At 35.1% G+C, this 27,778-nt stretch overlaps 1 protein-coding gene across 1 annotated transcript in view; it reads right to left on the bottom strand.

The window, feature by feature from the left end:
- LOC113386796 (protein sel-1 homolog 1) overlaps positions 1-27,778 on the bottom strand; it is a 225,599-nt gene that overhangs the window by 59,900 nt on the left and 137,921 nt on the right. Inside the window, exon 9 of the mRNA XM_026624551.1 lies at positions 8,576-8,724. Within this exon, the coding sequence (XP_026480336.1) occupies positions 8,576-8,724 (149 nt within the window). The remainder of the gene's footprint in view (positions 1-8,575; positions 8,725-27,778) is intronic.

Here is a 27,778-nt window from a genome sequence, read left to right as displayed (position 1 = left end):
TGATTTTTTGTTAAAATTTTGTTTTAGTGAAAAAGTGCTAAGATATATTCATACATACAGGTAATTAATTCAAATTTGTCATTAACCTTTTCTAAAATTTTCTATAACTTTTAAAAATGTTATCATTTTTAATATCCTGTTAGATAATCCACTCATTTATTTTTTATCATTTTCATTTTGATCATATTATCACATTTCTGTACATTATTAGTTTTTCCATTAATTTATTATTTGAAAAATCCATTTTCTTTTCTTAAACATATTGTTTGCTGAAATCTCATCAAGATCATGTTTCTTGACAGATGTCCTGAAGATGGAACGTACCTAGTTCCGAAACGTCGACAGTAAATAAATAAATAAATAAAAAAATTGTTTATTAAAAACTTTTCTTGCTTTTTATTACTTTTGGATTCTTGTTCGAAACTCTACAAAATATACACAAATCCAAGATTCTACCATTTAATATATAATATATATATATATATATATATATATATATATATATACATATACATATACATATATATATATACACATATACATATACATACACATATACATATATATACACATATACATATACACAGTAGCGGCGCTAGGCGTCGGCGGTGTCGGCGACCGCCGATGGCCTCGCGCTTAAGGGGGCCTTGCAAGAGGCTCCATAAAAATTTTAATTATTAAAAATTTAGTTTTTCATTTTTATTTAGTTTTTTTCATACTGATGTGCAAGTAAAGAAAATAATTAGTGGTTTACGGGAACTATAATTTTACTCTCTTATCTCTATTGGACACTATCTAATATTCTGTCAACACTATAGATTATTAAATCTAAACAACTTCGCGCGAGAAGGCTAATTCTCTGATTGTTTATATTTGTTTGGTTGTTTCTTATGTGAAAATAATGTAAATCATTATTTCCTTTTGGAAATACTTATGAGTAGGTATCATAATGTATCCAAACAGTAATTAAATATCCAAGGAATAAAATTAACCAATGATCAGTAAGAATTGATGAATGAGATATAACAATCTCGAGTTTGGAAATAAAGGGGGGCCTCGCGTTCTGTATTTTGAAATAAATATTATAAATACTGTTAATTTGAAACTAATTTGAAACACCGTCAACACAAGCAATATATTTTTTGAATCACTTTAATCGGATGATCAGTTTTTTTCACAAACTGCATTGATAATCTTTTACACTTTTTTTGTATCTTCGAAACCGCTGGACCTGCCTTTGACAATTTATCAACACGAATCGAATGTTTTTTGAATCATTTAAATCGTTTGATCTCGTCGACAAAGAAATAAATATTCTTAAAAAATTCGACATTTTGACATTCCTGAACCAAATTTGAAAATTCAAAAACTGTTTGCTGATTATAATTTCGTAGAGAAGAACTTCATAAGAAGATTCATAAAAATGAATCGAATGATTTGGCAAAAAAGAAACTTCTTCGGAATAATTATTTAATTTCAGTGTTTTTCTAATATCTGAAGAACGAACTATTTTTGCCGAAGAGTTTGTTTATTTTAACTTGTGCAATTTTTAACTTCCCGTAGGGTAAGCTATAGTAATCGCAAAAAATCGAGAATGAAAATGTTTATACATCTTTTTGTCACGATGGTTTCTAAACATTTTGGCATACCTTAAGAAAAATGGATGTATGTGTGTGTATGTATGTATATATGCGCGGATACAAATTTTCGTCGACGATTTTGTGAACACGGATCACCCACTTTGAAAAGTTCAGAAAACAATTAAATTGTATTCGTGGCGTGGTGATTAGTTTAAGACGTGGTGATGATTAGTTTTTGGCAAAGGCAGGGCAAACCGTTTCGAAGATACGGAACAAAAAGTGCCAAAATGGTATTTCAGTCTATTATAAATAAAGCGTCCGATTTGAATGATTCGCAGAACATTTTATTTGTATTTACAAAATGAAGAACTAGTTAAATTTTTAGGAATGCAGATCCAATCGCCTTCCGGTTTGCAGATTCAATAGGCGGTTTTGCAGATTCAATAAAAAAAGTAAAAGCAAAGCCATTTGGCGGACAAAAATGATCATTAGATATATTCACATCAAATTATTTTATAAAGATTTTTATTAATAAGTACAAATTTTGTTTATATTACTATGCGTTCGGTACCAATGTACGATATTTTGTCTGTAAGCAGCTAACGCAGCGTGGTTGCTTCGAAAAAAAAATCGAAAATTTCAATTTCAAAGTATAAAAATATTTCAAATAAAAAAAACATTTTTTATAAAAACTTTTATATTTGCCTTAAGGCACGATGCCATGCATCACTAGTCAACTTTATTTGGAAATAAAGGGGAGCCTCGTAAACGAACTTCGCCGACGCCTACGAATGGTCTAGCGCCGCCACTGCATATACATATACACATATATACATATATATATCCGGTCGGTAGAAGCCAAACTCCTACCGGGCGCTTCCCCAGGTGGCGGATAGGGGGTATCCTAACCGATCGTAAGATCGGCGGATTGGGGCGAAATAAAATAGCCCACGCGGACCAGATATGGCATCGGAGCTGAGGAGTAACAGCCACCGTCCGTGTATCGCGGAAAAAATTAAAAACTCCCTTTTGGTTGGTTACACCATCTGACCTAGGATCACGTACGGAAGCGGATGAGGGTACACTGCTCGAAAGAAATGTGTGGATGATCCATATAGCGCACCGTACGTGGAAACTCCCGACATCAACGTGCCGCACCCACGGGAGCAAGAGGATGCCAATGAAGGAAGAAGGTGCACGGCCGGAGCGGATGTTTTATTTCCCGCTCCAATGGTCACAAGCTCTTACAGTAATGGAGGTAGCTGTAGGTGTGACTGTTCGGAGATTTGCTCTAGAGGACTATTTAAATAGCATGGATAACTATGAAAACCCCCAAAAAACAAGAGAAAGGTGACGTAATTATGGACGTCGAGCACGATGCGACAAAAGCCGCTATAGTAAAAGGAGGCAAGAAGGTTGCCGGTAATCTTCACCGAGACAGAGTAAACTCTGCACCATCGACTAGATGTCGTCAAACGCCGATGGAGAGACTTGGCTCCAAAATTGACGAGCTAGCGGAGTATGTGTAAGATAGGAACAATGTTCACAGCAGAATAAAGGAGCTAATTAGGTCGATTGATAAGCATATAGCCTGGCATTGAAAGAATATACGGCAACTCCCAAAGCTTTCGGAATGACAGTGCAAACTACACAGACCTCTCCCGAAAAAACTATTAAACCGGGTGTAACTCAGACGCCAACCCCTAAGACCCAAGAGCAAAACACAAACAAAAGGTTGCTATCTTCACTTAGCCCCACCTCTGACGCGGAAACACATCCTCAAAACACAACTGGACGAAAGTTGACCTCGACGAAGTTTGAAGAAGAAAGGAGCACGGGATCCGAAAGAAACCTTGGAGGAAACCGAGAAACCGGAAACCGGAAGAATCGAAACAAATGATAGTGCTAAGCACAGAAACAACTATCATAGGACAACTCGAAGGTAACATAGAACCAAGGATGTTCTGGTTTAACCAGCTGAAGGACAAACGTACGCTGACATCCTTAAGGAGATCAAGGAAAAAGTAAACCCGGCAGAGACTGGCGTGGACATAAAGTCCATCAAACAGACAAAAAATAGAGTTTTTTTTTGTATAGCGAAGGAAATGCCTTTATGCATCCCAGACAAGAAATGGAGGTGTATTACTGGAAATGAGTCCCAAGTCCGAAGATAGTGCAGCCTTTGCAGCTGCTATAAGGGCAGCAACTGAAAACATAGGAACAGTGAAATCACTGACGCCGCTGACGACGATAGAGATTCTTGACCTTTATGGTGTCTCTACCGAAAATGACGTTTGCAAAGCACTCATTCGGGACTTTACGATAAAACTGGAAATACGACGAGTGAACTTGACCAAAGTCACATCAAGAGGACAACGAGCGGCCTTTTGTGAGATAGACGAGGCTAATGCAATCAAAGCCGTAAATGGGGCCCGCATAAGAATTGGGTGGGTTAACTGTCGCATTCGCCCAGTTGCTAAAGTGGCCCGCTGCTTTAGATGCCTCGGTTTCGGACACCAAACGCATAAATGCGGGGGACCAGACATAAGCAAGTATTGCTACAAATGCGGCGGGGAAAATCACAAGTCTGTAGACTGCACGGAAAAGCCAAAATACTTTCTATGTACATTAGGCAAAGAAGATCGAAACAGCGGGAGCCATGTCGCCGGATCCGGTACCTGTAAAGCATTCCATGTAGCACTTGCCGAAGCCACAAAAGAACAGAAATGACGCGATTTCTACAAGGTAATCTGAATAGATTTGCCTTGGCGCAGAATCTACTGCGCCAACGTGTCTTTGAAGATAAGATCGATATCTGCCTTATCTGCGAGCAATATATGAATATTAAGAATAAATCATGGTTCGCAGATAAATCTGGCACGACAGAAATATGGATCACAAACTCAAAGAAGATCCCCGTCAAGGACAACGGAAGCGGCGAGGGTTTCGTCTGGATCAAGACTCCCACGACCTACTGTGTGAGCGTCTACCTTTCACCAAATGAAGGGATTAGCGTATTTCGCCAGAAAATGGCAAGCATAGAAGACACTCTCGGCAAATTTTACGAAGAAGTCATTGTAGCTGGTGATTTCAACGCGAATTCGGCAGAATGGGGCGCCGAATACTCGGACACTAGAGGAAATGACGTGGCAGACTTTGCTGCAAGATTGGACCTTACTGTGTTAAATACTGGGAGTATTACAACCTTTAGAAAACCAGGATATCGGGAATCTATTCTCGACATTACGTTTGCCACTCCAAGGACGGCGAACATGATTGGAGACTGGACTGTATCTGAAGAGTATAGTGGCAGTGATCATCAACATGTGACATTTAGTATTGGATCCGGTCCGACTCGACCAAGCAACTTTTGCAAACGAAGGTGGAATGCCAAGAAGCTTGACCAGGAAGCGTTGCGAGTAGCCCTCGAGAAAAACGCATCTACTCTTCAAGCTGATCCAAAACTAAGTACCCGCAGAGAAACGGAAGAAACGGTTCTTAAAACTATGAACGCTATTGTCACCTCATGTAACGCCTCTATGCCACGACCAAAAAATCAGGGTGTGCCCAGTTCAGCATATTGGTGGTCATCAGAGATAGCAGAACTACGGAAAAGATGCCACGCATTACATTGCCGCGCCACAAGAGCTGCAAAACGTTTCCCCCACCAAGATATGTATACAAATGAGTACAAACAGGCAAAAAAGACCCTGAATAAAGCCATAAAATCAGCTAAAGCCGGATTGTGGAAGAAGATTTGCAATGATCTTGACAAAGATCTCTGGAGCAAAGCCTACCAAATTGTTACAAAACGACTTGGTAGAGCTTTACCAGAAGCACCGAAATCTCCTGATCTGATGAATTGCATCGTAGCGGAATTATTTCCTAAACACCCGCCACGGAAAAGGAGACAATAAGTGGAAAACAGTGAAACTACACCCTTCACTATCAAGGAACTACAAGACGCGGCAAAAACTATAAAGACAAGAAAAGCACCAGGCCCTGTTGGCATCTCAGCCTCAGTGATCAAGACTGTAGCCCTGGAATTTCCAGAGATTCTTCTGAACGCCTACAATGCCTGTCTGGCAACCGGCACCTTTCCTACTGTCTGGAAGCGGCAAAGATTGGTCCTAATAGACAAAGGCAAGGGAACCCCTGTAACACCATCGTCTTTTAAACCACTCTGCATGTTAGACATTGCCGGAAAACTGCTTGAGAAACTCATTCAATGCAGACTGCGAAACGACATTGAATGCGCCGGAGGTTTTTCCAACAACCAACATGATTTTCAAAAAGGACGATCGACGATCGGCGCGATTCGGAAGGTAACGGAAACAGCAAGAGCGTGGTAGCCTTAAAGCTCGTAAAGTGTGTCTCCTCCTTACATTCGACGTTAAAAACGACCTTAGCGGTGCGAATTGGAAGGATATTTTAAACGTCCTACAGCATAATTTTGACGTAAAGCCAGAGAATCTAGGAATAATAGACGACTACCTCGATGAGAGAAAGTTGATAGTGGAAACGACAAAAGGTCATCAAGAACACGAGGTTACAGCTGGTGTACCTCAAGGCTCAATCTTAGGAGCCGATTTGTGAAACGCTGTTTACGACGAGCTCCTGGAGATCCCCTTGCCGAAGCAGGTGAAACTCACGGGCTTTGCAGACGACGTCGCAGCTACAATCGTAGTGGACTGCAATGAGGAGGCTGAACTACTCGTTCGAGAGACCGTCGATACGATAGAGACCTGGGTTGAGAAACACCACCTAAAACTCGCCAAACAGAAAACGGAGATGGTTGTCTTGACCCGACAAAAATGGTTTCCAAAACTATTCACTGTAGACATAGGAGAGACAACTTTGACGTCGACAAGGGCCTTACGCTATCTGGGAGTAATGATAGATGAGAAGCTAGTAAAACGGTATCCAACTTGTCAAGGATTATGGCTAACTGCATCGGACCACGAACCCGAAAACGACGAGTCCTGCTCGAGGTAGTCCATTCTGTACTGCTATGAGATATGGGCGGATATCCTCAAAGAAAAAACATATCGGCGCAAAATAGCGTCAGTGAAAAGACGAGGAGCTCTAAGAGTTACCTGTGCTTATCGCACGGTATCTGAAGCAGCTGTATTGGTAATAGGAGGAGCCATTCCAATTGACTTGCTAGCATTCGAGAAAGTAAAACTTTACGACGCTAAAATAGGTGGCGAGAGCTCCAAAGAAACAAAGCCAAGAATAAAAAAAGAAACTTTACAAGAGTGGCAAAATCGGTGGACGTCAGGAGAGACGTGCAGATGGACGGCGCGTCTGATTCCGGACATTAGCGTGTGGCTCTCTCGACAACACGAGGACACAGATTTCTTACAGACCCAGCTACTGGCAGGACATGGACAGTTCAATGCCTATCTTTTTAAGATGGGCTTGCATAGCACGCCAATGTGCAAATACTGTCCAGATAAAATTGACGACGCTGAGCACACGTTCTTTGAATGTGCTCGGTGGAAGGACTATCATAACAACGCCCAGCACATCATAGACACAAGGCTCACCCCCTCAAGCCTTGTGACCTACATGATAAAACAAGAAGAAAACTGGTCAGCTGTAGCAGCTTATGCACAGCATCTTTTGAAGGCTAAAACCGGAGAAAGGGACCAGTAGTCGAAAGCAGGCGTTGCAACGCGCAGCACGGACTGGATTGATGTAATGCTAACGCAGTTCCAATCCAGTCCTCCCCGTACCATCTGCGGGGAGAGGAAAGAGGAGTGTTTTTTTAGTGGGTAAAAATCTCCACACTGCCGTCCGTCGTTGTCTGCTGTAGGATGGACAGCGGAGTATCAATGATGACGGTGTCTTATGAAGATTTTTTTTCTCACCTCTATAATATATATATATATATATATATATATATATATATATACACACATATAAACATGTACATGCTATAACGTACATATATACACACAGAATATATATATATATATATATATATATATATATATATATATATAGAAGAAAATAAAGAGGTAAAAATGAATCTTACATTGAACAAGGTATTTTATATCTAAAAATGTGTACACATCACAGAATTTTGAAACATTGATACAACTAACCAGTCGATAATCATGAATTTTTTAGTAAGAAAAATAATGAAAGTTTTGTTTTTCAAAACTGTGGAAAAATTTTTTAAGTATTTTTGCACAGACCAGGGGCTATGTTATCGCTACACATCCCGAGGCAAAAGTAAAAAACATGTGGTATAAAATTTTGTTTTGAGGACACTAAAAGGTTTTTACAATCAACGTAGCAATGTGTGGGTGAGTAAGGCTAGGGTTTTATGTTCGGAATTGAATGTGTAAGGTTATACGTGAGGTAAGGTTTACGTGAACGGATTTAGTTTTAAACAATTAATAAAAATATAAAAAAAAAACGAAAAAATAAATTTAGCGACTATATTACACGGGTTTAGTTTTACTCAATGGAAATAAATTTAGAAACGCTATTAAGTATAACTTGGTAATTTTCGCAGAGTAAGGAGGTATCATTTCTTTTGTTTACACTATTTTTAATCAAGATTATGTAACAAGATTCTGCAAAACGTCTCTGAATTGTGTTTCGTTCGTGATAAAGAATACGGGCATTATCAATTTTTATACTGTTTTTAGATCCACTGATGATGACATTAAATTGAATGTCGAAACGTTTTGAATTAAAGATTATTTTATAAATCTTTGCCTTTTCTTTGTATGATGTATCGCCCTCAAGAACTCACTCATATATATATATATATATATATATATATATATATATATATACATATTCATAAATACTAACATATATATAGATCCTAATACATCTTTATAAAACGCGGAGGTACTTTCTTAGGTTTGTCTTGCGATTGAATGTGCTTTTGAAACTTGTGTAAAAATTTTATATTGAAAAATCAAAGGCTTGACTAATTAATTTTAAATGAATATAATAAGAATTAAAAGATTTACCTCAACCGCCGTAGGACAGGATCGCATCATCCCCATGCCTGAAGCATGCATTTGACCAAGATTATAAAATGCTAAAACATGTCCGGACTGTGAGGCAAGCGAATAATACTTATATGCTAACTTGAAGTCTCGTGGCACACCTACACCGCCTAAAATTATTTTTCATGCAACAATTCAGCTAAAATAAACGTTTATTAAACCGGTCACAGACGATACTGCATAATTGCGCAAACAGTGACTTCCACGTGTTGAGAAATTATATATTTTGTCGTAAAATATTATGATAGATCTATCAGTTTTAATAATTTACTTAAAAGTTAGTGAGCTGAGTGAACCTCGCCTCTGAGTGCAGGTAAAATTTTATTAAAATGTTCCCCATCAGAGGGGACATAGTGCCAAGCAATGCAACTGGAGCGAACTTGCTCCAAGTTAGATTATAGTGTGCCATGATTTTGGCAATACAGAAACAAAAGTATGTATAGAAAAAAATATTATAGATCGATGCCTAATAAATCATCGTAAATTAGTCAATTATTGAGTTTTAATTAAATATACTTTAGTATTTATGGAATGCGCTCCATAAAATGATCCCTCGAGCCGGATAAAAAACTACATTGAAGAATTAGAGTGAAGAAAAGGTAGGAGAATTTACAAAAAGCTATCGCATTCAAAATGGAAAATATCAATGATATGATAAACAATACTAAAACCGCACGATACAAGCTAACGCGTATTGGGAATTACATATTAAAATATGGCCACGACATGAGTGTCATACAATTAAATGCGCATAAACAAATTTTAGAAGACGAATTTAAAAAATATAACGTAGCGCAAGATGAATTAGAATGTATTAATTTCGATGAATTCCAAAACAATGATGAGCGCAACGCGAGTGAAACTAAATATTGAACGATTTTACATGCAATAATTAATTTAGTTGACAGCAGACAAAATAATGCAGAAAAATATAAGAAACAGGAAAATACTGTTGATTTGCTAGAAGAAACAAAGTTGGAAATGGTTCGCATGCAGAATAATTTTGCACAAATTGAGATGAATTTACAAAAAGAAGTGAATAGTTTAAAATTAGATTTAGGAAAAAAAAGTACACAAGTTGAATAATTATTAATGCGTAATGAGCAATTAGAGAAATATTATGATTTGCTACAAAACTTAGATAATGATAATAAAAATAAATCAAATATGGATAAAAATGTGATCAACGAACTTAAATTTGAAATTAAAGTAAGATATAAAAATATAGACGATCAGACAGTATTTTAGAAAGAAAATTACAGGATGAAAATAATTCAACAAATGACAACATAAGTGAAAAAATGATTAAATTAGAAAAAGAACACGAATTGCAAAATAGGCTAATTGAAAATCTTTTAGACAGGAACGATAGACTTGATTATTATTACAAAAATCTCCAGAAAATGTTTGATGTATATACAGACTCTTCTTCTGAAAATCACAAGAAAGAAATCACTCAACTTAAAGATGAAAATAATAAGTTAAGAGAAGAAATTAAGGAAATAAAGACTCACTTAAAAAGTAAATGCCAAGAAAAAATATTATTACAAGAAACTATTACAAAATTGGAGGCGGAGATAAAAGGTTTGCATAATGAGAATAAAGATATAATGAAACTACAACAGTTATTATATGAAACTACAGCTGACACTAGAAAACAAATAAAGTATCTTCAGAAACAGGTGTATTCATTTGGAAAGATTTTGGATGCCCATCAAACTGTAGGTAAGCTAAACCAGAAAGTATTTGAACTCAACAACAGGGTTGCAAAATTAGATGAAGAAAAAGTTCCTAACACAAAAAGAAACAGCAAACCAGTGGAATTAGAATTCTTATGTCATGCACAAATAAATTTAATAGCATTACTAGAATTTAAAAAATCCGATTTAACACAAAATTTACATATAGCTCGCCAACAAATATCTTCATTGAAAGAAAAACTAGCATTAGAGCACAGTAAGAAATATCTAGCGCTTTTTAACCTTTCACAATATAATTGTTATGTATATGACATAATCTCAGATGTAGATACATCATCAGAAGACAAATTACTAATCAAAAAAGCTGATGATCTTTAGCGGAAGGTTGTTTTATATTACACAAATGTTCAAGCAATAACTTGAAACTAGAAAAGGATAGACAAGCTAAACAAGAAGCAAGAAAGGCTGCATATAGAGCTTGGTATAATCGCAAAAAAAAGAACGCAAAAGCAGAGCTGAAAAACAGAAAAAAATTAAATCAGAATTGGAGTTGAAAATAAAGGAATTATTCCAACGCAAAATTATTCAAGAAGTTAATTACAAATCTTGGTTGAATAAACAGAAATATAATAAGATAAAGGTTCGCCTGAAACATCAAATAAATGAGTTACGATATCTGAACGGCAAGAAAAAGGAAAGGTTTACGATAAAGAATTAAATAAAGATACAAATAATAACAATTGTGTTAAAAAATTATTGAGAGCGGGCGGAAGGCTGCTAAACGCAAATACCTCATATAATCAAATGCACCCCATAATTTTGCCAGTTAATCATTAAGATACTGACCAATAAGAAGCTTAAAGAAGTAATTCACAATGTACTATATTATTATTTCAAACAGTAACACAATCACAATTGATATGCCAGCTACTGCAAAGTAGAATTAATTCAGTAAGACAGCTATGCAAAAAATAGGACTTGACGACACAGAATACAACGATGGAATCAGAGTACCAATAATAAAAACTTCAAAAGGTTTATATACCATACTAAATATGAAAATGTCCCATTACTATTCAATAAGTAAATACTTCATAGAATTTATGCTAAAGTTTGGGGCCGCATTATGGAGCAAACTTGCTCCAAGTTAGATTATAGTGTGCCATGATTTTGGCAATACAGAAACAAAAGTATGTATAGAATATAATATTATAGATCGATGTCTTTAGTAGTTATGGAATGAGCTCCAGCAATTGTTGATACAACCGACAGTAATGATAAATGAAGTGCGAAGTGATGAAACAGTCCCTATAGAAGAAAGTGAACGGCAGGGCACAAGCGAGGCAACAAAAAACCGAAACTCACAAAATATAAGAAACAGTCAGCTTAATGAGAAAAATGGTTTGCCCAGATGTCAATCGATCATAGAAATACGTGACGAAAAACAAATCGTGGTAAATGACTGGCCTGAAGTTCATCCGAGAAAACAGAAAAAAAGGAAGCAAGGGTACATCTGTCAGAAGCCATGACACCGGACTTCCGTTGGCATTCTCATTCTGTATCGGGTTATCGCTGACACCAAAAAGTTCACTGGAATTGCAATTCAACCTCTCTGTGTCCTGTAACTCACCAAATCGTCTTTTGATGCTTAACACTTTGGAACTGGATCTGGATTATATGTTGTTTTTAGAACTGAATTTAGATACTTCATCCAAGTTGTCCTCATCGACTCCAGTCATTCAAACAGTAAGCTCTTATGAAGATTTAGGCAATTCAATCCTGCACTATTGAAAAGCCCTCATCGACCCAACTGTCCGAGATACTCCATCGACAAGTTCGTATAATATTTTACTAACTTCGTTCATTATGCCAGATGACTCATATCCAGCTGTGGTGGATTACGATCAACGAAAGATTTCAAATTCACAACTCTGCTACAATCTGTCTTCCCACCAAATAAATATAACGTGTTGACGTGCATATTTGAACTAGTGTGAGGTCAACCCTGAGCAGGAAGTATATGTGGGAATCGAGGAGCCTTGGAATTCGATAGAAACAAATATTCATATCATGACATTTTGTATAGTTTTGATAATCATAATTTTTAATACATCTTTATAACACATAGAAATATCTTTCTACTTATTTAAATATTTCTATATTATCTATAAGGGGCACCAAGAAACTATAAAAATAATGGATATTGATGGTGAAACCTCAAAAATTGATATCCAGTATGCACAAAACCAACCGGAGGAGCCTGTAACACACCAGCAGAAGCAATAGAGATTCGTAAGGCATACAGTGGTACCCAGATTGCTACTGTAGCTCTGCCAGCAGCAATCGTACACGATCTGCTCAGAGCAAGTCGAATTAAAACCATCAAGAAACCAATCCGATGCTTTAAATGCTGGCTATTCGGACATTATGGATCACAGTGCAAGAGTGAATCGGTCCAATTTATGCATTAGATGGGACAAGAAGGTCACAAAATAGCCAACTGTATAAATGCAGCAAAATGAGTAAGTAAGCTCTGAAAATGTAGCACATCATGCCGGCACTCATAGATGACCTGTATATAGGGAGGCAGGCATTGGAGAAAATAATGAACGCAAAAGCATGAAGATAATGCAGCTAAACATGAGTCATTGTGAGACTGCACACGACTTGCTTATGCAGACGGTAAAAGATATGAAAATTGATATTGCCCTCTTATCAGAACCTTACAAACGACTAACTGATTGGCCATGGGAAACGGACAGTACCACCAAAGCTGTTATTTGGTCCTGTGGCAAATTTTGTTTCCAGAGTGCTGTAAACAATAGCAACGCTGGATTTGTAGCAGCATCATTGACATACATTTATACAGCTGTTACGCTTCACCTAGTCTTTCTTTGCTAGATTTTGTTGATTTCTTAGAAAACGACACTACCCCGTAGCGATAGCCAGTGACTTTAACGCATCGGTGGTAGACTGGGAAAGAAGGAAGACTAATGCAAGAGGTAAAGCACTTTTAGAGGCCTTTACTGCACTTGGTGTTGTTTTACTAAATAGCGGTGATAAGCCAACCTTTGTCAAGGGCAGTGCAAGCTCAATAATAGACCTTACTTTTGTTAGCAATAGCCCCGTCAGAAAGGTATTAGATATCTACACTGCTAGTCACCACAATGTAATCACCTAGGTAATATCAACGAATAGAAACATTAGAAGACATGTAAAGATATCGAAAGCCATTGGGTAGAAAATAAACTCTTTTGATGAAAGCGCCATGAGAGTAGCCTTAAATTGCAAACCTGTTACATCAGAATATGCAGATGAGCAGACTAGAGAGCTGATGAAGAAAATGACCGAAGGCTGTGATATCAGTATGACTCGTAAGCATGTCACAAATCAAAGACAATCTGTGCACTGGTGGTATGAAGAAATCAGCTATTTTCGTAAAGAGTGTCATAAGACAACAAGGATCTCTCAGCGAGGTTATAGTCTCACAAATTCTTCACAACTGGTAGTAGAATACAAACAGGTACGTCGGCAACTAAATAAAGCCTTCAAAGATAGTAAAATTAGGTCCTGGAAAAAACTTCTGGATGATGTCGAGGAAAACCAATGGGAAAGGCCTTATAAGATTGTAATGTCTCGCTTCAAAAGCCAGCCAATGCATTCACCAACTAGCCCATTACTATAAAATAAAATAGTAACTACTTTGTTCCCACGACAACCTAATTTAAACTACCAGGGAACACATGTAAAACTGAATAATATTCCACTTATAACACTGCAAGAACTGATGGAAGCTTGTCTTCGGGTTGGAAATATAAGGCACCGGGATTAGATGGAATACCCAATATCGCCTTAAAAACATCAATTATGATATCTCCGACAATGTTTCTTCATGCTTATAATACATGTCTAAAAGAAGGGGTTTTTCCAGGAAAATGGAAACAGCAAAGAAGAAAGAAAACCACCAGATGAACCATCATCTTACCGTCCGATATGCATGCTGGATACAGCGGGTAAAATCTTGGAAATAATAATTCACCAAAGAATAGATGCAGTAGATGACCCACACCTAGCAGACAATAAGTATGGTTTTCGCAAAGGGCGATCAACTATCGATGCTATAAACTTGGTAGTTAATGCCACCAAGGAAACAAGTGCTATAACCAGATGGAAGGGGGGGTCGAAGAAGTCCTGTCTAGTAGCTACATTGAAGATGAAAAATTATTTTAATTCTGCAAACTGGGATTGCGTTATGTGTGCACTCCGTGACAAGAACGTGCCAATATACCTCTGCAATATAGTCGCTAGCTACTTTACAGATAGAATTCTAATGTACGATTCACGCGATGATACAGAAGAATATAATATAACAGGAGGAGTTCCGCAGGGCTCCGTTCTAGGCCCTGTGCTATGGAATATTATGTGTGATGGCCTTCTGAGACTTGAGATTCCAACATGTGTGAAACTTGTAGCATATGCAGACGATGTAGCCATAGTAGTTGTCTCCAAACAAATTGATGAGATCGTAAATCTATTTGACATAACCTTTGGAAAAATTAATCGCTGGATCGGAAGAATGAACCTTCAATTAGTACAACAAAAAAGTGTAGCTGTTCTTATCACGAGAAGAAAAACAAAAAAGACCATCAAGCTGAAGACAGGAAATCTAGCCGCAGGGCTCCGTTCTAGGCCCTTTGCTGTGGAATATTATGTATGATGGCCTTTTGAGACTTGAGATTCCAACAAGTGTAAAACTAGTAGCATATGCAGAAGATGTAACCATAGTAGTTGTCTCCAAACAAATTGATGAGATCGTAAATCTATTTGACAATGAACCTCCAATTAGCACAACAAAAAAGTGAAGCTGTTGTTATCACGAGTAGAAAAACAGTAGCTGAAGCATCAAGCTGAAGACAGGAAATCTAAAGATCACGTCAAACCCTCACATCTGTTACCTTGGCGTAATTCTTGAATGTTCGATTGAACTTTCGATTGAAGGGCAGATCGAAGCATCGTCTCATTCCAAACATCAAAGTCTGGCTTAAATCGCAAGCATGGAGAAATAAATTATTACACCACGCAAAGGCTATCTGGGCACGGCTGTTTTCGACCACCGCTTCAAGCACGATAGCCCGCTGGATTGCCCACATTGTTTGGACAAAATCGAAGATGCTGAGCATGTGTTCTCCGTGTGCCCGCGATTTGGTGCTGTACGGGACGATGTGAAAGAGACATTGAGGCAAAAAATTACTCCAGGTACTGTTGTTGAAGTGATGCTAACGACTGAAGCTGCTTGGAGCGCCATAGACAGATTTGCGAGAGATGTGCTAATTGACCTGCGTTCTGTGGAAAGAGAAAGGACGAATGGCATTTCGCCCATTTAAAAGATGAGCATAAAAACAAGTTAAGAATTATAACATTCTAGATCCTCCCCCCACAAGTTAATGCCTAACGGCGGTTTCCGTAGAAACCAGAGTCAAGGGCAAAGTGTGGGTTTTAGTCGGCATTATACCAGGGCGGTATTGAGTCCGACATACCCAGACAAAACACCAGTCTGGGATGCACAAAAGCATTTCCTTCGCTATACAAAAAAACGTGTTTTCCGTAGCGTGGGTGGAATGGTTTTTGCTTGACAGACTGGAACAAGCATGTAGATCATAAGAGATATTTTCGATTATTATAACTGTGAAATCACAAGTGTGCAAGTTCAATTTTCGAGCGACTGTGGCAGCACATGTCCCGTTTTATTTTAGTTTGTAGCGTGCGCTTGACAGTGAACTATCATGTCATGGATATCAATAAACATTATAAAATTAATTCAATAAAGTCTTAAAGTTAAATATAAATGAGTAAAAATTTCAATTATGGATAAATCTATGACAAACATTATATTTAATGTTCAAATATTTTTCTTTCAACTCTTTACTCCAGAAGCGGACTTCGTGCAGCTACTATTATAAAAAATAATTTCTAATTTAATTTAACTTTAATTACTAATTATGAATGAGCCTAGAAAGAGCCTGAAATAATATTTATTATTATTGTTTACAGCTTTATGAATAAATAGATAATGTCAAATATGAGTCATCCATTTTTGATCAAATACTTTATAAGGCAACATAAGTAATACTATGTGTAAAGTAATTATACATATATATATATATATATATATATATATATATATATATATCAAAATGCAAATGATTTATATAATGAAAATGATCACAGTAAATATCATATCATACAGTCTAGCATATTATTTTGCCAGGTTTCCATTTGCGCATGTATTCAGTATCGTCTGGGGCCGTCATAAAATAAATTCACCTTAAAGTAATATTGGAAAACAATGTAAATTATTAACAAATTCCATTTTTCTTTTATAAGAATAACATAGAAAATATATTTAAGATAAAAAATAACAGAAAAAAATGTTCAAAAAAGGTCAAAACCTTTGTCAGATTTTTTTAAATATATTTTTTTAAATATAACTATTATATTATAATAATTAATTGAAGAAAATGAAATGTATTGATAACATGCATTATATTTGAAAATTTATATATTTATATGTGCGTATTTATATATTTAAATGTGAAAAAAAAATTAAAAAATTAAAAAAAAAACAGCTGAAAATGATCAACTTCGATTATCTCTTTAGTTGAATTACAATACATAAATTACGCTACTAGGTGCTGAAATTAATTCGTAGCGTTTTTTTTTTTGTAAACTTTCGTGATTTATTATGAGAGTGTCAACACAGTAGCATTATTCAAAGTATTGATCATCGTTATCTATAACTTCTTGCTATTTTACTGGTACGGCTTGGATACAGAATCGAAAAACGATTCTTAGTTAGATTTGTGGTGGCTCTCACACCAGGTCCATGGTGTGAGAGCCACCACAACAAATGATTTCCTTGCCCTTAATCCCATTACCACTATTCCCATTTTATTATTTCATGTATTTTCCTTCCCAAACTTTTGTTTCCATGCTTCTTGATCATGTGCGTCGGCTTTCAGTTCCCTGTATTTTCTCTTCTCGCGTAAGTCGTCAAACGTCTGCATTCTTCTTCTTCCCATTTCTTTTATTTCTTCTATTTTACCCTCGACGACGTCGTGTAGGAGGCACTCTTTTTGCAAAAGAGGTCCGATCCAGTTTCCTTTCCTTCTCAGAATTGTGCTCAGTAGAGTCCTTTCTTCGCCCACTCTTCTCAGGACTTCTTCATTTGTTACTTTGTCTGTCCACTTTATCTTTTCCATTCGCCTCCAGCACCACATTTCAAAACTCTCGAGGTAGTTTTTATCGGCCTTTCTCAGAGTCCATGTCTCCGATCCGTACAGAGCTATGCTCCAGACGTAGCACTTTATTAGTCTCTTCCGTAAATCAAGACTCAGTTTGCTCGTCAGTAGCGTTCTTTTCTTTATTAATGCCGCCTTGGCGCTTGCGATCCTTGCCCTGATCTCTTTCGTTAGGAGTTATCTTGCGATCCTTGTCCTGATCTCTTCAGGGTAGTTATCTTCGAACAAACGCGCGTTGCACTGTTTTGGTCTTGAATAGTGTCAATTTTTAAAAACAGATGGCTCATGTGTACTCATTTCAAATACAAATTGTTCGTGGTTCGTGCAAGTAGCTGTCAAGTATTTGATCGCTGTACGAATAACCTAAGTTTGTGAACTCGTATTGTTTCTAATTAATTGTGTTTAAGTGAAACTTAATATGGCAAAGTGTTATTATAGTACCCAAATAAGTGTCAAGTGCGGGTTAAAATATTCATCTATTCCAATACCAGTTCCCGCAAAGGTATTTTTTTATAATAATTGCAGCAATTATTATATATAATTAAGATATTTCAACATGTTATTATATTGAATAGGTGTCTTGGGGTTACCTGCAAATTGCTGCAAAATGCACGAACAAGGCGCAAGAGTACTTTTGACATCCAAGGAATGCATGACGCTTTCAAAATTTTATTCAAGGAGATAGAATAAGAAGAATTCATAAACAATGCAATAATTCAAGGAACAAATTGTAAGAGAGTATTAAATGTTCTAAGAAGTGTTCAATTTTAAAAGGAAGAAAATTCACAGCCGAGGACATATTTCTTGCTTTAAATCAGTACAAATAGTCTCCAAAGGCCTACTATTTTAGACAAATATTTATTTTGCCATGTTCTCAAACATTGAGAAAGTTGCATTCAGAGATACAATGGTATAGCGGTGGTAATGAGTGTCTACTTAAAACATTAGGTTAAGCTATTTCTCTTAAAAAGTATTAGTAGCAGATACTGTGTTTTGATGTTTGATAAAATATCATCATCTTCAGAATTGTTATATGATTGGATTGAATCTCATATTGTTGACGTTGCAAAACAGTTATTTAGTATTGGTTTAAATGTTTATGAACGTAAGTTTATTGTTATATTTACTAAGATTATTTATTACATTAGCAAATGTAAACACTTATAAAGCGAGTCTATACCAGGGGTCGGCAAGCTTTTAACTGTGGTGTGCCAAGCCATTCTACCAATTTGATTCAATGTGCCGCTTTGATTCTGAAATATATAACCAGGTTCTAGGGGAAAAGAATTATAACCAAATTTATCTTTTAAACATATTTATTGACTAGTGGGTTGCATGGCATCGTGCCTTAATGCAAATTGCTAGAACTTCCCTTACCGTAATTGAAAATCTTGGTACTGAACCCAAAAAAAAATTACACAAAATGTGTAGGTTCACATTATTAAAATATCTATAAAATATCTGATAATTTGATGTACATATGTCCACTAAAAATTTTCTACCGCCAAATGACATTTTTTCAACTTAATTTTATTGAGAGTCCATAACCGGTGGACATGCCTTCCCAAAAATTTAAAGTTGTTCATCTTGTAAATACACGTAAAATGTTTTTTGAATTATTAAAATCGGACGCTTCGTTCACTTAAAAACTGAGTTACCGTTTTTGGCACTTTTTGCCCCGTGTCTTCGGAATGGCTAGACCTGCCTTTGCTAAAAACTAAACAGCAAAACTCCTTAACAATACGAATCGAATGTTTTTTTGAATGATTCAAATCGGTTGATCGGTTTTCTCGAAATCGTCGACGAAAATTTGTATCCGCACACACACATATACACGTACACACACACATACACACATACATACACGCACACATACATCCATTTTTTCTAAGGTATGTCAAAATGTTCAAAAACTTTTGAAACGTAAAGATATATAAAAATTTTCATTTTCGATTTTTTTGTGATTACTACAACTTACCCTACGGGAAGTTAACAAATAACATAAAATTCTAACATAAACTGAACAATATTAATGCGAACCTTATCCCTGCACATTTTTGCAATATCCGGGGTATAATTTGTAACACGCAAGATTCTGAATGTTTAGTTGTTAAACGACTTCTTTGTGAACTCAAAATATGTTTCATGAGAGAAAAAATTTGTTTACAGAGATATGTGGAACCAAAAGTTGAAAGGAGAGCGCATGCAATTTTCTTTAAACAATTAAATATTTCCGGCAAAGTCATCCAACAATTTAATTTTCCATAGAGTCATCTTCCTGATTTTTTCGTCATTCCTTAATTTTCCATAATTCTGAAGATATTAGTTCGGTAATTACCATTTCAAAATCATCAACATTCATCCCCTCGAAAATTGAAAAATCAAACGGTATTATTGATGGATCTATGAAATCTGGTTTTATGAGGAAGGAAAATATAGGCCCATAAGCTTCAAAGTCTTTGCATCTGGAAAATTTATCTTTAAGAGCTTCAACGTAGGTTGAATTACATTAGCGAGCTATATTAGATGAATAATTATAATTGAATATTTTTTGTTATTTAAAAATCACTTCGTCTCGATATATTTGCGATTTCCCTGATTACTTTGTAGAGTGCCATTCAGAATCCCATCGCGTGCCAAGCCTGGCACGCGTGCCATAGGTTGCCGATTCCTGGTCTATACCAGACATAATATTTTAATGTAATTTGATTAAAATTCAAGATATATCTGTTACCGACCTTGGGAATCAAAAATATTGCTTTTATCTTTCAATTCATAAACAATAGTATGTGCATAAACAATAGTATGTGCATAAAACATTATTCTGTTCATTGTAAACACTTTGTTGATCTTTTATGGCAAATTCAATGATAATGTTTTCATGATGAAGAAACATGGTTAAATGTAATGTTATAAAATACTCATACAGAAACTATTCGAAGGTTTCGTTAAATGCAACTTTTCTATTAATTCATTAGATAGCAAAATAACTATTAAATGCAGAATTAATAAAGAACAATGTCTCGTAAATGAGTTTTAATCCTAGGAATTTGGATTTCTCTAAATTTTGATATCAATATATATATTTTATGTTTTTAGGACTTTTTTGTTTGTGAAGTATTTGTACTTTTTAACAAATTATCTATTCTTTTTAACCTTTTGAATTTTTGTATTATTTGTCATTCCTTCTAAATTTGTCATTTCATCGTGTGCTCTTGTGCTTTCAATTTTTTCTTAGTTTTTAAGTTTTCAATATATTAATATTAGTCATTAAGTAATTAATGAGTCAGTTATTTCTGCTTAGTTTAGTTATATACTTCTGTGGTTTTCTCCACTTAGGTCTTTAGTTTTTGAGATATTATTTATTCATAATTATGGAATTTTAATACTTATAATTATGTATAATAATTATTATATTTTTAAACATTCCATAACTGTATTTGTTTCTTATTTCCAATATTAAAAATTATTCAGGTTTTTTGGGCTGTATACAATACGTACAAATTTAGAAGTGATATCAGGGGTTAATTTAAATATTGTACATGTGCTATCATCTATTTTAAAAAAAATTGTATTTCTATCGATGTAACGTCAAATCGCCAGATATAGCGATCTATTATACTTGTTTATCTATGGTATCCGTCTCTGGTTAGTATGCTACCCAGGTATTTGAAGTGACCCATGCAGGAAACCGCCAGACTTGACAAAGGGGCCAAGCTTGGGCCAGTAATGGGAAACCTAGCTTCGGCATACCAGTATTGGGCCAGACTTGGGCCGGGCTACTTAACCCAGCCTCGGCCATGCCAACGATTACCCAGACTTGGGCCAAGACTGGCTAACCCAGCCTTGGCCATGCCAAAGATTAACCATACTTGGGCCACGACTGGCTAACCCAGCCTTGGCCGTTCAATGATTATCCATGCTTAGTCCAAGACTGGCTAACCCAGCCTTGGCCATGCCAAAGATTAACCATACTTGGGCCACGACTGGCTAACCCAGCCTTGGCCGTTCAATGATTATCCATGCTTAGTCCAAGACTGGGTAACCCAGCCTTAGCCATGCCAATGATTACCCAGACTTGGGCCACGACTGGCTAACCCAGCCTTCGCCGTTCAATGATTATCCAAGCTTGGTCCAAGACTGGGTAGCCAGGCCTTGGCCATGCCAATGATTACCCAGACTTGGACCAAGATTGTCGTACGTTCGGTTATTTACGGCATGATTCGAGTATTTTGGTTTAACGCTCAGTCGTCAGCCATACTTGGCTGTTGTAAACGGCTTATAGTATCGATGCTCAGTCTGTAAACTACGCTTATACCTCGTGTGTTATGCAGTACGTCAATTTTTTACGACTAGTCTCGAAGTCATATTTGTTTTTATTATTGATTGCCGTTTAAAGTAATCTCGTCTAAAGAGTTCAAAGGTGGCGTGCGTTAAATAAAAAAAACAAAAGTTTTAAATAAAGAAACTAATCCAATTATTAGCAGGAAAGGTGTCAATAATCAAATGAGTGATAACAATCAGTTTTAAAAATGAGGATAATGATCTTAGTGATACAGACTCGTGTAATCTACGAGAATTTAATAATAACTTGGATAACGTCTCCTTCTTTATTAAAGTTAATTGTTTAAATTTAATTAAACATGTAATCAGTGGCGGCGCTAGACCACGCGTGGGCGTCGGCGAAATTCCTTTGCGAGGCCCTCCTTTTTTACCAGTTGCAAGTTGACTAGGGGTGCATGGCATCTTGCCTTACGGCAAATTGCTGAAACTTTTCGTGCCATAATTTAAATTTTGGAAAAGCTATAAAAAATTTGAAAAGTGAGAGAAATTGACTTTTATTTAATTCGAAATATTTTGTTGAAGATTTCGAATTGCTTTTTTTCAAAGCAATCACGTTGCGTTAGCTGCTTAGAGATGAAATATCGAAGCGCGTAAATGCCGCGTTGCAGTCTAACGGTTATTACATTGGTACGGAACGCGTAGTAATGTAAACAAAATTTGTACTTATTAAAATCTTTATAAAATATCTGATAATTTGATGTGCATATGTCTATTGATCATTTTTGTTCGCCAAATGGCTTTTTTTCTACTACTTTTATTGCATCTCCAAAACCGCTAGACCTGCCTTCCTAAAAATGTAATCAGTTTGGCATTTTTTGCCCTGTATTTTTGGAACATCTTAATATATAAAATGTAAAGACATATAAAATTTTTCATTTTCGATTTTTTTGCGATTACTATAACTGTAAATGATATTGATTTTTAATCAGATAAATACACCAATTGAAATAGACAAAAGTTATACAAGTTAAAATAAACAAACTCTTCAGCAAAAATGGTTTGTTCTCCAGCTATTAGAAATACACTGAAATTAATTAATTATTCCGAAGAAGTTAGTTTTTTCCAAATCATTTGATTAGCAAACATTTTGTTTTTTCGATCATTCAAGTAATTCTGAAGACAAAATGAAAATATAATGAAAATGTGTTAAATAAATCGTAGTTCCATAAAATGTATGTTAGATGAGACTATAATTTTTATCTCTATACGAAGTTTTTTTGAATAAAGATTTATACAATAAATTACGAAGAAACGGTACGGCCGATCTTTACGAAAAACTATTCAGCACGATCGCCAACTGTAAACTTTCGAAACTTTTCGTTTTTAATTTTCAAAATTGGTTCAGAAATGTCTAAATGTCGTTTTTTTAAGAATCTTTAATTTTTTGTCGACGATGTCGGAGTGGAACAACCAATTTAAATGATTTAAAAAACATTCGATTCGTGTTGGAAAATTGTCAAAGGCAGGTTCAGCGGTTTCGGAGAGGCAAAAAAAGTTTAAAAGGTTATCAATTTGGTGATGCAGTTTTTGAAAAAACTGATCATCCCAATAGAATGATTCAAAAAATATATTGCTTGTGTTGACGGTGTGAAACCATGATTATTTTTAAATTAAGAGTTTTTAGTATTATCTAATTGATAAATTTTTATTGATCATTGATTATTTTCATTCCTCGAATATTTAATTACTGTTTGGATACGTTAAGATACCAACTTGTATTTATTCCAAGAAGAACAATATTTTCAAAGTGCTCACATAAGAAATACACAAATATAAACAATCATAGAATTAGCTCGGGCGAAGTTGTTTAGATTAATCTACACTGTTGACAGACGATATTAGATAGCGTCTATAAAATATAAGACAGTAATATGATAGTGCCCGTAAATCATTAATCACCTTCTTTACTCGCACATTAGTATACAAATTAACTAAACTTTAAATAATTAAAAATTTTCCGGGGCCTTTTGCGAGGCCGTCGGCAGTCGCCTAGCGCCGCTACTGCATTGTTAAGAACTATTATGTATTTATTATAATATTTTATGTTTAACACATGTTCATTAATATATGTTTGTAATTAAATCTCGTATGTTGGTACCATTTATATAAAACTTTTGTAAATCGACCCTTATCCGACAATAAGGGTCGAATCAGGTAAAAACTGATTATTAGTGAGCGGGGGTCAGTTATGTTTGAACCGCCAACAAGTACAGATTAAAAATATCAACACCCAATAATGTAAGATACAATTTAAAATAAAATCTATAAATCTTAAAAAGTGTTTGTTTTTACATATCAAGAAGAGAACCCATAATTAATATCTCTTCATTTGGTGGCAGCTAATTACGATACCTACTCCGAAATCAATAATAAAATAATAAAAATATGTGTGTGAAAACAAACTTCAACTAGTGAATTCAAATTAAGTGTTAATATATCAAAATTGTGGTGATAAAATTGACGCGTTCCTAAATAATAAACAAAATCATAACTAATTATTCTACAAATATCAATCAATAAGTAATAACTGTAATAAATAGAAACCAAACTATGATAAAATAGTACTCCAGTATAAAATACTACAATAATAAAACAAATCATCAAATAAAACTAAAATAATGTATTAAAACCGAGTAATTAAGTGCATTACCGAACTTAATAAAACGAATATTATCTATGACAAATAAAACCAAAACTTGAAAAGTGATTCATCTACGTGGGATACTTTTGAGACGCGGGACGAGTAGTGGTAATTTTCCAAGAAGACGATTCTATTGTGTATATTTGAGGCTGGATAAGGATTTATACCTAAGCAAGGGCAAGGGACCATTCAATCACAAGATGGAGAATACAATCGGCAATGGTAATAAAAATAAATTAGATTTAAATTTAGCTCTAGCTATTATTCCAAATTTTGAAGAAAATGAAATCAATGTACGTGCATTTATTGATGCATGTGACTCGTTACATGTAAATTTATTACCCGAAGAAGCACATAAATTATTTTTAATAATAAAAAGTAAGTTACCAAGTAAAGTATTAGTAAAAGTTACCCGTAATAAAATTTCAAATTATTCAGTATTGAAAACACATTTATATAAAGAATATTATGACCAAACTTCTGTTTCCACTTTATACTCCAAACTTATCAATATTAAGCAATTTCAAAATGAATCAGTTAAATCTTTTGGCTTATAGTTGATAAAATGTTTAATAAAGACTGCGATTCTCAAGGGCAAGAAATAGCGGAAAGATTACGAATTGTATATATGGAGACGGCTCTTAGAAGTTTTGTCGATGGTATCAGAATTCCATTAAAAAATTTAATTAAATCATGTAGATTCAGTGACTTAAATAATGCTATCAATTTTGCAGTGACTGAAGATTTAACTTCATCACATATTAACGTAAATTGTGAATTATGTAAAAAAATAGGGCACACCGCTAATAATTGTTTTTTTTAGAACAAAATATAACTCAAATAATTTTTCTAAGACGTGTAGTTATTGTAAGAAAATAGGTCATACAATTAATGAATGCAGGCATCCCAATCGTAAAAGTTTTATTCCAACATCGCATAGACCAGTATCCTCAACCTCAAAAATAACTAGCTGTAAGTGGAATTCTGTCTTAAGGCAATTAAGGCATCGTGCCTTAAGGCAAGTTGCTGGAACTTCCCGTGCCAAAAATTATTATTTTTTTAAAAACGATTAACATTTTTGAAAAAATTTCACTTCGAAAAAATAAGATTTTTTAGAAATTTTAAATCGGACAAAAAATTACTTTTTTTTGAAAAAAAAATTTTTTTTTAAAAAAAAATTTTAAACAATTTTTTTTATAAAAATTTTTTTTTGGAAAAAATGTTATCTTCATTTTGATATATTTTGGAAGATCTGAACTTTTTTTCAAAGCAATCGTACTGCTTTAACTGCATAGAGCCTAAATATAGAAGCGCGTAAGCGCCGCGTCGCTGTCTAACGGAAAAACAATACTACGGAACCCATAGGAATGTAAACAAAACTTAAACTTATTGTTAAAATCTCAATAAAATATCTGATAATTTGATATGCATATGTCTAATGTCTAATGATTATTGTTGACCGCCAAATGTTATTTTTTTTTAGTTTTTTTTACTAGATCTCCGAAACCGCTAGACCTATCTTCATGAAAATTTGATCAAATCTTCATCTTATTAATACAAGTAAAATGTTTTTTGAACTATACAAATCGGACGCTCCGTGCTCTTAAAAACTGAGTTACCGTTTTTGGCACTTTTTGCCCCGTATCTCCGGAACGGCTAGAATGTTTTTTGAATTATTCAAATTGCTTTATCCGTGTTCCCGAAATCGTCGACGAAAATTTGTATCCGAACACACACACATGCACGCACACACACACTCACATGCATCAATTTTCTCCAAGGTATGCCAACATATTCAGAAACCATACCAGATATATAAAAATTTTCATTTTCGATTTTTTTGCGATTACTTACCCTATGGAAAATTAATTATAAATAAATCAATTTATCATCTCCAGAACTTTAACAATCGTCATTTCATTTCGAATCAAATTCCAAAAAAAAAAATAGTTATTTACCCAAAATTGAAAAAGTGCTCCCGCATAGTCACAGTCTAAACGCATTTGCAAATAATTCTGTGCGACATTTTCACTTATACTGTGCTCAGCTTGGCGGCATTTTCACATTTTTCAATAATTTTCACAAAATTGGAAAAGTGCTCCAGTACACAAACAGTCTAAACGCACTTGGGTAAACATTTGTACCAGAGTGGCGCTTAGACTGTTCCTAGCTTGGGTGATTTTTTGAATTTTTAGTCCAAAATTACAAAAAAATTTTTTTGAAAAAAAATTAGAAACAAAAAATTTTTTTTTCCAAAATCAATTGTTTTGTTGAAAAAAGCAGAAAGTTCTTTGAATCATTTAAATCGGACGCTTAGTTCTCTCAAAAACAGCCATTTTTTTAAAATTTAGCTCTGTAACTCCGAAACCTCTGGGCCTACCTTTGCCAAAAACTAATCAGCACATCTCCCTATCAATAGGAATCGAATGTTTTTTAAACCATTCAAATCGGTTGATCCGTTCTCTCAAAAATTCGCTTTCTATTTTTTGCACTCTTTGCTCCATATCTCCGTAACGGCTGGACCTGCCTTTGCCAAAAACTAATCAGCACATCTCCCTATCAATAGGAATCGAATGTTTTTTAAACCATTCAAATCGGTTGATCCGTGCGCCCGAAAACGTGGACGAAAAAACGCGGACATACAAAACACACACACACACACACACACACACACACATCCATTTTTTCTGAAGTATGCCAAAATGTTCAGAAACCTTCAAAACGTCGAGAAATGTAAAAATTTTCAATTCCGATTTTTGGACGATTACTATAACTTACCCTACGGGAAGTTAAAAAAAAAATCTTGTTCATATTGTCAAACGGATAGTCGGACGGAAAACGCAAGAACAGAAGACGTATCTAACAAAAACCAAATAGAGGGCAATCAAAAAAACTCGTCCAGGCCCGTTCCGGGACGGGCATTTTTGTAAGCAAAGATTCTAAATTAAATTTTAATAATACCTGTGATTCTGTAATTTTTCAATTGTTAGATATGCCAAATAATTTTAATAATTTTTTAATAGATACCGGTAGTGATATTTCATTAATTAAACTTCATGCTATAGACAAAGATACTCTTGTATATCCCGATAAAAAAATTGAAGTACTTGGAATCACGGCGAATTCACTTATCACCCATGGTGTCTCCTATATTAAGCTTAAATTTTCAGATCAAATTATA

Source organism: Ctenocephalides felis, unplaced genomic scaffold, assembly GCF_003426905.1.
Source record: "Ctenocephalides felis isolate EL2017-DRISC unplaced genomic scaffold, ASM342690v1 CF-g0.4_SCAFFOLD_03571, whole genome shotgun sequence".
NCBI classification, from domain to species: domain Eukaryota; kingdom Metazoa; phylum Arthropoda; class Insecta; order Siphonaptera; family Pulicidae; genus Ctenocephalides; species Ctenocephalides felis.
The sequence above is the reverse complement of the archived record's forward strand: the minus strand, read 5'-3'. Positions and strand labels throughout refer to the sequence as shown.